The sequence below is a fragment of the Balaenoptera musculus genome, chromosome 16 (genome assembly GCF_009873245.2).
Source record: "Balaenoptera musculus isolate JJ_BM4_2016_0621 chromosome 16, mBalMus1.pri.v3, whole genome shotgun sequence".
Classification (NCBI taxonomy): Eukaryota; Metazoa; Chordata; class Mammalia; order Artiodactyla; family Balaenopteridae; genus Balaenoptera; species Balaenoptera musculus.
The window spans coordinates 65,660,815-65,674,927 of NC_045800.1; the positions used below are offsets into that span (position 1 = coordinate 65,660,815).

Below are 14,113 nucleotides of genomic sequence, written 5' to 3' on the forward strand. Positions count from 1 at the left end.
AGAAGACTACAGAAGTAAAGTGCCATTCCCATCACACCATATCAAAAGTATATGCTGGCAACATGACTTATCACTGATGGTGTTACCTTTAATCACCTGGGTGAGGTAGTGTTTGCCAGATTTCTCCACTGTGAAGTTGCTTTTTATCCTCTTCCTATGGTCTACTCTTTTGGAAACAAGTCACTGAGTGCACCCACACTAAAGGGGTATTTAAACTCCATCTCCTGGAAGCCACTGCAAGGAGAAGTCCGCGCATGTCGACCAAGAGTAGCCCCCACTCTCTGCAACTAGAGAAAGCCTGCGCGCAGCAGCGAAGACCCAATGCAGCCAAAAATAAATAAATAAATTTATATAAATAAATAAACTCCATCTCCTGGAAGAGAGAGTAGCTAGATAAATTATTTGATATTATTCTGTAAGGTTTTTCTTTCTTTCATTCTTTCATCTTTTATATATGTCAGTACAGACTCACGGATATTCATTTTGTACTTTGGGTTATAATCTACTACTACATTACTAATTTTGTTGCTCAAATTGTTCTTGCTTAGGCCACTGGGAGCACTTTCAGGTTGGCTTCTATATCCCTTTGACATGCCCCTATCCTTTTTATTTTTTGAGACTGCCTTACTTTCTGGTACTAGAAGATGCTGCAGGCTCATCTGGTATTTTCTTTACCCTGGCCCTAGAATCGTCCATTTCTCCAGGGAGCTTCACTTCCTTTTATTATTGGGGAATGTTGTTTAGTTTCCACATTTCCCAAATTTCCTTTTTCTTTTGTTATTAAAATGTAATTTTATTCCATTGTGGTTGAAGGACACACTTTGTATGATTCCAGGCCTTTAAATTTATTGAGACTTGTTTTATGGGCTACCTAACATATGGTCTATTTTGGAGAATGCTTCATGTGCACTTGAGAAGGATGTGCTGTTTACTGCTATTGTGGGGTGTACTAGAGATGTCTGATAGGTCTAGTTGGTTTACAATGTTGTTAAATCTTCTTGTTGATCTTCTGTCTAGTTGTTCTATCCATTATTGAAACTAGGCATTGAAGTCTCCAACTATTATTGTTGATTTGTCTATTTCTTCTATTCTGTCAGTTTTTGCTTCATGTGTTTTGGGGTTCTGTTGTTAGGTGCATATACGTTTATAACTGTTATATATTCCAGATAGATTGATACTTTTATCATTATAAAATGTCATTCTTTGTCTCTAGTAACAAATATTGTCTTAAAGTCTATTTTGTTTGTTATTAGTATAGTCACTCCAGCTCTCTTTTGGTTATACTTTGCATGGCATATCTTTTCCCCATTTTTTTACTTTCAACCTATTTGTGTCTTTGAATTTAAAGTTTGTCTCTTATAGAAAGCATATAGTTAGATCATGTCTTTTAAAAAAAATCCCTTTGATGTGAATTTAGTCCATTTACATTTAATGTAATTAAGGTGGGGTTTAAGTCTGCCATTTTGCTATTTGTTTTCTATATGTCATGTCTTTACTGTTTCTCTATTCCTCCATTACTGCTTGCTTTTGTGTTAACTAGATATTATATATATATGAATATGAATATCTATAAAGAACATATGTATATGGCTATTATCAAAAAGAATACAAATAGCAAATGTTGGCAAGGATGTGGAGAAAAGGGAACCCTCATACACTGTTGGTGGGAATGTAAATTGGTGCAGCCACTGTGGGAAACAGTATGGAGGTTTCTCAAAAAACTAGAAATAGAACTACCATATGACTCAGCAATTCAACTTCTGGGTATGTATCTGAAAAAAACCAAAAATGCTAATTTGAAAAGATACATGCACCTCAGCATTCATAGCAGCATTATCTACAATTGGCAAAATATGGAAGCCACCTAAGTGTCCATCAACAGATGAATGGATAAAGAAGATATGGTATATTAATACAATGGAATACTACTCAGTCATAAAAAAGAATGAAGTTTTGCCATTTGCAACTATGTGGGTGGACTTGGAGGGTATTATGCTAAGTGAAATAAATCAGACAAAGACAAATAAGTCAGACAAAGTTATCGCTTATATGTGGAATCTAAAAAATAGAACAAACTAGTGAATATAACAAAAAAGAATCAGACTCACAAATATAGAGAACAAACTAGTGGTTACCAGTGGGGAGAGGAAGGGGGGGACAATAATTTGGTTGATAAATGGTAAGTCATGATGATAAGATGAGAAATGTAAACTTTAACAGAAAAGTGAAAAATTTCCATCCAAAACAGTGGGCATTTAAACATAAATGTAGTTGAAGAAATCAGAACGAGTCTAAAAATATTTGAACAAAGGAAGTGTTTAGAGCTTCTGTTAAGTCTAGGAAATATGGGTAAAAGTAAACACAAAGTAGCTGAATGCCATATATATGTGTGTGTGTGTGTATGTGTGTATGTGTGTGTGTGTGTGTATATATATATATATATATATATATATGGTCTTAGTAGCTAAATGAAACTAATTTAAAAATAGATTTTCTTCTAAATTTTTATTTAAAAACTTATTTTACTTATAATTTGTAGCTCTTTTTTATACTCATTTTCTTTTCACCAGTAAGTAGACAGTGTTCAAGTACACTTTGAATGCCAGTCAGTGCTCTATTAGTAAGTATTTACATTTTCAAAGAACTAAACTGGCATTTATTAATGAGTATCCTTGTTTTGAGGCAGTAGTCATAAGCAAAAGCTAAGTGGATTCTTTTATGCTAACAGCTACGGAATAACAGAAATCAACTTTCTGTTGTCTGTAGCCACAGGAGACTGTAAACAAGCTAAGACAGTTACAGAGGGACAAATAAGCCTCAGTGTTCCCAGGCATACCCATGGGCAGGTTTAATGACTAAGCTATTTGAACAAGGGAGGTTTATGATTTCCCTACATTTACATGGTAAATGGAACCAAGATTAGAATTCAGGAAGGTGTCTACTGTGTTCTCAAAAACAAACCCAGTGGAACTCAGGGGAAGGTAGTGGGACAGGGAATTGTCAAACGGGATTTTAGTTTTTTCCGTACTATTTTATTGTTTATAACAAGTTTATATTCATATACTAATTTGATGATTAAAAACTAAAGAGTTAAAAAAGAGAAGTATGAATAGTTGAGAAATCATATGAATTTATAAATGTATGTATTTGTTTTTGGCTGCGTTGGGTCTTCGTTGCTGCACGCGGGCGTTCTCTAGTGGCGGCGAGTGGGGGCTACTCTTCGTTGCGGTGCGCGGGCTTCTCATTGCGGTGGCTTCTCTTGTTGTGGAGCACGAGCTCTAGGCACGTGAGCTTCAGTAGTTGTGGCATGCGGGCTCAGTAATTCTGGTGCATGGGATGCTCCACAGCATGTGGGATCTTCCCCAGCCAGGGATCGACCCCGTGTCCCCAGCATTGGCAGGCAGATTCTTAACCACTGCGCCACCAGGGAAGTCCCGAAATCATATGAATTTAGGTTTATGAGCTTGTACCCTCTGGGGGTAATTTATTTCTTTTTAACAGCATATTTGCTTGGCATTATTGAGGGACATGTAAAGCCACTCTAGGTGTCCAAACGGAATGTCAATGAAACTAGACAAGGATAATTTAAATTATTTGGATCATTTGAAAAACACCGTGCTGGATAGTTGCTCAGAGCCCTGCCTGATAGCTGCACCTGAGGACCAGCCATTTGACTGGATGCCAAAATTTGTGCAAGCCCATTTACTGGGTAAATAAAGGCAAGTTGCTCAAACTTTACCTGCCTCAAATTTTCTCTCAGCAATTCAGGGGGACGTTAAGCCTGCCTTTTCCTTATAGGACTGAAACCAAAATTAATTTTAAGGAGAGAGAGAGAGAGAGAGAAAAAAAAGAACATCTTCAAAGATAAATTCTAGATTAGATCCTCAGGGTAGAGGTGTATGGCTCATTCATGAGATTCTCTTCTCTCCCTGGTGCCTAGCATTGGAGTCTGCCTGCCACACAGTAGCTGTTGAACTGAACTTTGGATTTCTGAACCCACAAAGATAAAGAACAAATCATGAACATTGGCTCCAGCAGATCTTTATAGCCTTATCTCCACCCTCTCCTATCCTCTTGCCACATCTATTTCCATACTGAATTGCTTACCTTGGGATTAATCCATGCACTCTGCCCAAGATGCCTGTTCCCACCCTATGGAACTGCTGGACATTTTTTTGTGTATGTTTTTGGACCCATTCAAATGTCACCTCATCTCTGGAGCGCCCTCTGACTGTCACCTGGGCAGAGTTATTGCTCTCTCCTTGTGTTCATAAGCATTGTATCTATATCTTTTTCTTTTATATTTTATAATTTTTACATTGGTCTCCTCACTGACTGAGAATACCTTGACAGAGAGTTAGTGACTTGTTCATCATTTTATCCCCCAAATCTAGCATGTGCCTGGTGTTTAGGAAATACACAGTATTTTTTGAAAATTAAATTGTTAATGTGAACCCTATGTTAAGCATAATTGGTTACCATAGAGCACAAACAGGAATATTAATCAATTAAATGAATAAAAATACTTTTTCTACCCTTTGAGAATAAAAATTAAATTTATAAAATACATTTTAGAAAGACAGTTTTAATACATTTATGGTGTTAGAAACTTCATGCTCTTTTTGTAGTGATTCTCCAAGTACGGCATCAGCATCACTTGGGAACTTGTTAGAAATGTAAATTCTTGGGCCCCACCTCAGACTTATGAAATAAAAAATTCTGGGCATGGAGTCCAGCAATTTGTGTTTTAATACATCCCCACAGGTGATTCTGATGAATGCTAAAATCTGAAAAGCAGTGTTCTAGAACAAGTAAAAATGCTTAAGAAACTTTCACACTTGACCAAGAGCTCTTTTTACTTAATCAGAAATCTTGTTTAGTTTTCATACATAGTACAGTTATTTAGTGTTTCTTGTACCAGGGTCCTTTGTATTCTTGAGTGTTTGCAAATTCTAAGAGAATTTTTAAACTCTTGAGTTTTCATTTCAAAGATGGTCTAAAGTATTTTAACACTTAAGACAAAATTTCTCTTATGCAGTGGTAGTTTACAATTTCATGGAACTAAGATTTTAGTTCCTTAAGTAAGAGTTCCTCAAATTCTGGTCCTGGGATATATTCTAAGGCATGGTGGTTAACAACATGGACTCTGGAGTTAGACTATTTGGGTTCAAATTTAGTCATTGCCTAAATTTGTGACCTTGGGCAAGTTACTTAAAATTTCTGAGCCTCTGTTTATTCACCTGTAAAATGGAAATGGAGATTATAATAAGGATCTATCTCATGAGATGCTCTGAGGATTAAATGCTCTTAGGACCATGTCTAGCACATAATAAGTGCTCAGTAAGTATTTACTATTATTGTTCTTGGAAATTTGTGCAGCAGTTAGGATTTTGCTGGGCTGCAAGTAACAGAATATTGGATTGTGTTCATTTCCTATTGCTGCTATAACAAATTATCACAAATTTAGTGAGTAACAATAGCACAAATTTATTATTTTATAATTCTGAAGGTCACAAATCCAAAATAGGTCTCACTGGGATAAAATCAATCTTGATCTGGGACTTCCCAGCCTCCAGATTGTGAGAAAAGAAATTCTGTTGTTTAAGCCACTCAGTCTCTGGTTTGTTATGGCATCCACAACTGACTAATCCAGATTTGTTCCTTCTAGAGGTTCTAGGGGAGAATTTGTTTCCTTGCCTTGTTCAATTTTTTTTTTTTTTGGCCATGCTCCATGGCATGGGGTCGGGGAACTTCCCTGACCAGGGATCAAACCCATGCCCCCTACATTGGGAGCACGGATTCTTAACCACTGGACCACCAGGGAAGTCCCACCTTATTCAATTTCTAGAGGCTACCTATATTTCTTGGCTTATGTCTCCTTCCTCTGTCTTTAACCCAGCAGCACAGCATGTTCAAATCACTGCCTTGAACTTTTCTGCCTCCCTCTTCCACTTTTAAAGATCCCTGTGACATTGAGTCCACTGGGATAATCCAAAATAATCTTATTTTAAGGTCAGTTGGAACTTCCCTGGTGGTGCAGTGGTTAAGAATCCACCTGCCAATGCAGGGGACACGGGTTTGATCCCTGGTCTGGGAAGATCCCACATGCTGTGGAGCAACTAAGCCCATGCGCCACAACTACTGAGCCTGTGGTCTAGAGCCCACAAGCCACAACTACTGAGGCCACATGCCACAACTACTGAAGCTCGCACCCAAGAGCCCGAGCACCACAACTACCAACTGCAACTACTGAAGCCTGTGCACCTAGAGCCCATGCTCCGCAACAAGAGAAGCCACCACAATGAGAAGCCCGCGCACTGCAATGAAGAAGTAGCCCCCACTCACCACAACTAGAGAAAACCCGCGCGCAGCAAGGAAGACCCAACGCAGCCAAAGATAAAAATAAAATTAAAAAAAAAAGTCCTGCCTTCAAATGTTAAAAAAAAAAAAAAATCAGTTGATTAGCAACCTTAATCCCATATGCAACCTTAATTCTCTGCTGCCATGCAACATAGCACATTAACAAGTTCTTGGAACTAGAATGTGGACAACTTTGGCTATTTCAGCCATTATTTTGGCTACTCCATGGACTGGCAATAGTTTGAACCTTAAGGATATTTGCTGTCTACTTAAGTCTGGAAGTAGGAGGGTCTAACATTGATTTAGCAGGTTAACTACATTGTAAAGAACCTATACTATTTCTTCCTTACCTAGTTTGTTAGCTTTTCCTCTTCGTATTTGTCACCTCATGGTCAAAAGATGATCGTTGCATTTCCAGGCATCAGCAACATATTCAAGACAGGAAAAAGAGGAGGGGGAAAAAGAGGCTGTCCATTTTCCTTTCCCGTCTGCTCCTTTTATCAGAAAGCAAAAGATTGTCCCTAGAATCTCTCCAGCAATCTTGCTCTAAATGGGTCCTATGGCCATCTCTAGCTGCAAGAGGATCTGGAAGAGGGAGCATCTGGCATAGGAGAATGAAATCATACAGATTGGCTTAGACCATTTATGATACATTGATGGGGCCGGGTGCATTGCCTCCCCAAACAAAATCAGAGTTCTTTTAGAAAAAGAGCTTCACAGGTGAATTCTATCAAACATTTAGAGAAGAGCCAACACCTATCCTTCTCAAACTCTTCCAAAATATTGCAGAGGGAGGAACACTCCCCAACTCATTCTACGAGGCCACCATCACCCTGATACCAAAACCAGACAAAGATGTCACAAAGAAAGAAAACTACAGGCCAATATCACTGATGAACATAGATGCAAAAATCCTCAACAAAATACTAGCAAACAGAATCCAACAGCACATTAAAAGGATCATACACCATGATCAAGTGGGGTTTATCCCAGGAATGCAAGGATTCTTCAATATACGCAAATCAATCAATGTGATACACCATATTAACAAATTGAAGGAGAAAAACCATATGATCATCTCAATAGATGCAGAGAAAGCTTTCGACAAAATTCAACACCCATTTATGATAAAAGCCCTGCAGAAAGTAGGCATAGAGGGAACTTTCCTCAACATAATAAAGGCCATATATAACAAACCCGCAGCCAACATTGTCCTCAATGGTGAAAAACTGAAACCATTTCCACTAAGATCAGGAACAAGACAAGGTTGCGCACTCTCACCACTATTATTCAACATAGTTTTGGAAGTGTTAGCCACAGCAATCAGAGAAGACAAAGAAATAAAAGGAATCCAAATCGGAAAAGAAGAAGTAAAGCTGTCACTATTTGCAGATGACATGATACTATACATAGAGAATCCTAAAGATGCTACCAGAAAACTCCTAGAGATAATCAATGAATTTGGTAAAGTAGCAGGATACAAAATTAATGCACAGAAATCTCTTGCATTTCTATACACTAATGACGAAAAATCTGAAAGTGAAATTAAGAAAACACTCCCATTTACCATTGCAACAAAAAGAATAAAATATCTAGGAATAAACCTACCTAAGGAGACAAAAGACCTGTATGCAGAAAATTATAAGACACTGATGAAAGAAATTAAAGATGATACAAATAGATGGAGAGATATACCATGTTCCTGGATTGGAAGAATCAACATTGGGAAAATGACTCTACTACCCAAAGCAATCTACAGATTCAATGCAATCCCTATCAAACTACCACTGGCATTTTTCACAGAACTAGAACAAAGAATTTCACAATTTGTATGGAAACACAAAAGACCCCGAATAGCCAAAGCAATCTTGAGAACGAAAAATGGAGCTGGGGGAATCAGGCTCCCTGACTTCAGACTATATTACAAAGCTACAGTAATCAAGACAGTTTGGTACTGGCACAAAAACAGAAATATAGATCAATGGAACAGGATAGAAAGCCCAGAGATAAACCCACACACATATGGTCACCTTATCTTTGATAAAGGAGGCAAGCATATACAGTGGAGAAAAGACAGCCTCTTCAATAAGTGGTGCTGGGAAAATTGGACAGATACATGTAAAAGTATGAAATTAGAACACTCCCTGACACCATGCACAAAAATAAACTCAAAATGGATTAAAGACCTAAATGTAAGGCCAGACACTATCAAACTCTTAGAGGAAAACATAGGCAGAACACTCTATGACATACATCACAGCAAGATTCTTTTTGACCCAGCTCCCAGAGAAATGGAAATAAGAACACAAATAAACAAATGGGACCTAATGAAACTTAAAAGCTTTTGCACAGCAAAGGAAACCATAAACAAGACCAAAAGACAACCCTCAGAATGGGAGAAAATATTTGCAAATGAAGCAACTGACAAAGGATTAATCTCCAAGATTTACAAGCAGCTCATGCAGCTCAATAACAAAAAAACGAACAACCCAATCCAAAAATGGGCAGAAGACCTAAATAGACATTTCTCCAAAGAAGATATACAGATGGCCTACAGACACATGAAAGAATGCTCAACATCATTAATCATTGGAGAAATGCAAATCAAAACTACAATGAGATATCATCTCACACCGGTCAGAATGGCCATCATCAAAAAATCTAGAAACAATAAATGCTGGAGAGGGTGTGGAGGAAAGGGAACTCTCTTGCACTGTTGGTGGGAATGTAAATTGATACAGCCACTATGGAGAACAGTATGGAGGTTCCTTAAAAAACTACAAATAGAACTACCATACGATCCAGCAATCCCACTAATGGGCATATACCCTGAGAAAACCATAGTTCAAAAAGAGTCATGTACCAAAATGTTCATTGCAGCTCTATTTACAATAGCCAGGACATGGAAGCAACCTAAATGTCCATCGACAGATGAATGGATAAAGAAGATGTGGCACATATATACAATGGAATATTACTCAGCCATAAAAAGAAATGAAATGGAGGTATTTGTAATGAGGTGGATGGAGTTAGAGTCTGTCATACAGAGTGAAGTAAGTCAGAAAGAGAAAAACAAATACAGTATGCTAACACATATATACGGAATCTAAGGGAAAAAAAAAAAAAAAAAAGGCCATGAAGAACCTAGTGGCAAGACGGGAATAAAGACACAGACCTACTAGAGAATGGACTTGAGGATATGGGGAGGGGGTGGGGTGAGATGTGACAGGGTGAGAGAGTGTCATGGACATATATACACTACCAAATGTAAAATAGATAGCTACTGGGAAGCAGCCACATAGCACAGGGAGATCAGCTCGGTGCTTTGTGACCACCTAGAGGGGTGGGATGGGGAGGGTGGGAGGGAGGGAGATGCAAGAGGGAAGAGATATGGGAACATATTGTATGTGTATAACTGATTCACTTTGTTATAAAGCAGAAGCTAACACACCATTGTAAGGCAATTATACTTCAATAAAGATGTTTAAATAAAAAAAAAAAAAAAGAAAAAGAGAAGTGCAAGTGTGTGTGTGGGAGGGGTGGGGTGGAGAGGGGTGGTTGTCAAACAGGCAAATGACATTGGATATTAGACTCTTGGAGAATTTTTCCCTTTAAAGAAATGTTTTCACTTGAGAAGCAATGCAGTATTTCTAGAAGCCTGATAAAGTACTTAGTTGTAGAATTTTATTTTTCTGTACCAAATTAGAGCAAGAAAACAAGACTATCTGAAGAAACATTTTTAAAACATAAACATGTAATTTATGATCTCTATAGAAAAGTTAAGACAGTCTTTTCAATATAAATTTTCTCATCCAGTTGAACACATAGCTGATGGCTGAGACCAACGGGGCTGTAGTTCAATGAGGCTAAAAACTTGCTCCTTTTGGCATACCTATGATTTCTGAAACAGTGTCAATTCTATTTATGAAAACTATGCTTCATTGTCAGAACTTTAATTTGTTTCTGGTCTCTATTCAATTTTTCTAAAATAATAAAGGCAATCTATAATAAAATTTCCAAATAATTACATCAACACACTGCAATGTACTGTCAATAATGGTGATGCTACTGAAACTGAAATGTTGGCTGGCAGATGATACCATGTTGAGAAGCCCTAAGTATTTGCCAGTCAGTGTATGAAAGTTCAGTTGTGATGCATGCTCAGTATATTATTTACTTAATTCAATAAACATTTATTGTGTCAGGCACTGTTCTAGAAACTGAGATTTTAGTAGCAAAGAAAAACAAGAAGAGGTTCTGACTTTATGCTCTTTGCAGTCTGGTTAGAATAATCCAAGAAACACAAATGAAAATTCAAGGTATTTTTAAATCTATCAGATCACCAATGGTGGGGCATTCTCATATGCTAAGTTGATACACTCTTTCTGAAGATAAATACAACTGTATGTGTAAGTTAAGATGTCTGTACACTTTGACCCAGGGATTTGGTTTTTGGGAATCTATTATAATTAAAGAATCAGAAATGCAGCCCAAGATTTACAGTCAAAAAATTTGATCACTACATTATCTTTACAAGTGAAAAATTAGAAATAAATACTCACCAAAGGGGAAATGGTTAGATAATTTATAGCATATGCATGAGCCTATTGTAAATCTATTAAAACGATGTTTTTGAAGCATTTATACTCATACTATACTGTTAAAAGGGTAAAAATTATTAAAAACTGTATATCTAAAATATTAATAATGTTATTGCTTGGAGGGCAAAAGGTGCAACCTTACTGAAGTTACTGAAGGGAGTCAAAAGGTACAAACTTCCAGTTGTAAAATAAATAAGTCCTGGGAATGTCATGTACAGCATGGTGACTATAATTAACAATAATGTATTACATATTTGAAAGCTGTTAAGAGAGTAGATCTTCAAAATTTCATCACACACAAAAAAACCCTTTTTTTGTAACTTTGTATGGTGATGGATTAACTAGGTAGTTAATGATTGTGGTAGATCATTTCCCAATATATAAAAATATCGGATCATTATGTTGTACACCTGAAAGTAATACATCAATTATATCTAAAAAAAAAAAGGCAGAAAAAAGTAGGCATTTGGCAAGAAAGTTAAGCAAAACACTTGTATAATAAATTAAACACAAAGAAAAGAACAAGAAACCTGTAGGCCTGGGAGCTGCCTAGTGGGCTGGTGCCAGGTGTGGCCACCAGCAAGGCGTCCCACTGTTGTTTATCTTAATCTTGAGAACAAGAAATACATGTTAGGTTAGGTTAATTTCTGTTAGATTTAAACAAAGCACCTCCTAATTTGCTGGATTTTTTAAAAGTTCTATAACTTTGGGAGGGAAGAATCCCTCCATGCCTATGACAAAACCCATGCTTTCTAGTAAAGCAAAGGAAACACTGAGAATGTTTAACAGAATTTCTCTCTGTAGGGCATGAGAATACAGGAGATCCCCTCCCCACCCTGCTTTTCTATATTTTACAGGTTTTCAGTAAAGAGAAAGTGTTATAATGAAAAGCTTTATTTTAACAAATCTATATCATGAGTTAAAAAGTCTCCATCTGCAGATTTATAAAATAACACAAAATTAAAGCATGAGGCTCCTTTGACTATGTTAAGTCCAAAAAAAGTTATTGCTGATTTACATGGTTATGAGTCACTTTTTGATTTTCCAAGCTTTTTAAAATGGGCATTTTAAAAATATATACATTTATTTATTTTTGGCTGCGTTGGGTCTTTGTTGCTGCGCGCGGGCTTTCTCCAGCTGCGGCGAGCGGGAGCTACTCTTCTTTGCAGTGCGCAGGTTTCTCTTCATGCAGAGCACAGGCTCCAGGTGCACGGGCTTCAGTAGTTGTGGCACACGGGCTTAGTTGCTCCGCGGCATGTGGGATCTTCCCGGACCAGGGCTCGAACCCGTGTCCCCTGCATTGGCAGGAGGATTCTCAACCACAGCGCCACCGGGGAAGCGATAATGGGCATATTTTTTATAATTAGAAAAAATGCATTATTTTAAAAGGGCAGTAATATTCATTGGGAAACTATAAGCAACATATATGCCCCTTGAAAGTTTCATGCACTTCATTAAAAACATAGCCTAATGTAGTTTTGGCTACTCTAAGAATATGATTATGTTGTTAAGTATATGTACACTATGAAAAGAAATATTCTATTAATCCAGTATTTTAAAACAAATTCAATTTAGAGGCTTAAAATCAGAGGATCACTTTAAATGTAGGTGTGTTAGAATAATTGCTTGACTTTGTACCTGGAAAATGCTAGTTGCTTCTGTACATCAAGTAAAACATTAACTTTTTGATATTTTGCAGCAGCAAGCATGAAAGCAGGCTACCAGCAATTTTGAGAGCTTGCAGAAACAGCTTGCAAGGAAAATGAAGCTCCCTATTTTCATAGTAGATGCATTCACAGCAAAAGCATTTCATGGGAATCCTGCTGCTGTTTGCCTCCTAGAAAATGTAAGTAGTATTTTGTTTTGAAGTGCAGTGCCTCAAATCCTAGATTCCTGTAGAACCAAGTATTTCCTAAAAAAAAAAAAAAAAAAAAAAAATCAGACCCACCTAGCTGTGTACCTCTCTGGTTTGTGTTCTTTGTCAAATGGTATCAGCGATGTTCATGTCTGCAAGTTGATTTTGACCAAATCATATGATGAGACTGCTTACACCTACATGCTTAGGTCTAGACAAATGAAGATTCATGTAAAGAAGAACTAGAGCCAATTAAACAAAAAGTGGGGGGGGGATTTCCCTGGTGGTTTGGTGGTTGAGACTCCCCCCCCCCCAAAAAAAAGAACTCGAGCTCCTTGTAGCCTCTGTGTTTTCATTTAGTTAGCACCAAATGGGGAGGAGAATGAAATTAGATGAGTTTTATGTGACTGGACATGGCTGATACTACATTTAGCTTAAAAGATTCTAGCTGGATATTTTTAACCTTACCTATAGTTCAGACAATTAGAAATTCTTTTCAGGACCAAAGATGAGACATTTTGCAAGGAATTAAGTAATTTAGTAGAAAGATAGAAGGAATTAAGCTCTAACATAGGGAGAACTCAGCTTACTGAAAGTCTCATTTTAAAAATGGCTCTTCGATTGGATAAGTTTTAACAGAAGAGTTAAATTTTCTTTGACCTTAGATGCTTTGTGTTGTTACCTGGGTATTAGGAAACAAGCCAAGGTACGCTTCCACTCAGAGCAGTTAGTACAAGAGTAGATTTTCTAAAAATTACTTCAGGAACACAGTAAGCAACTGATGATCTTAAAGGGCAGGAATAGAAAGGCAGAAGTAGCGAACACGGTGGGGAGTGGGGGGAAGGGGAGGGTGGGATGAATTGGGAGATTAAGTTTGACATAAATACACCACCATGTGTAAAATAGATAGCTAGTGGGAACCTGCTGTATAGCACAAGGAGCTCAGCTCTGTGCTCTGTGATGACCTAGATGGGTGGGATGTGAGGTGGGGGAGGTCCAAGAGGGAGGGGATATATGTATAAATATACCTGGTTCACTTCACTGTACAGCAGAAACTAACACAACATTGTAAAGCAACTATACTCCAATAAAAAAATAACACATTAAAAAAAGTCTTATTAAGTTGGGGCCTTTGAGTGCAAACATCAAGCTGGCTGCAGATTAAAATCACCTGAGGTGCTTTAAAAATTCCTATGCCCAGCCAATCACAATAGAATCTCTGGGGGTGGGACCCAAGCAGCACTGTTCTTTAAAGCTCCCCGGGTGATTCTAGTGTAAATCAAGATGGAGAATGGCT

General features: G+C 37.5%; 1 protein-coding gene across 6 annotated transcripts in view; it reads left to right on the forward strand.

Moving 5' to 3' along the window:
- Positions 1-14,113, forward strand: part of PBLD (phenazine biosynthesis like protein domain containing) — a 45,303-nt gene that overhangs the window by 10,899 nt on the left and 20,291 nt on the right. For all 6 annotated transcript variants that reach the window (XR_005016765.1, XM_036828036.1, XM_036828035.1 and 3 more), the window contains one exon: positions 12,661-12,807. Coding sequence is in view for 5 of the 6 variants with exons in the window: in XM_036828036.1 (XP_036683931.1) it covers positions 12,724-12,807 (84 nt within the window). In the remaining variant the exon portion in view is untranslated. The remainder of the gene's footprint in view (positions 1-12,660; positions 12,808-14,113) is intronic.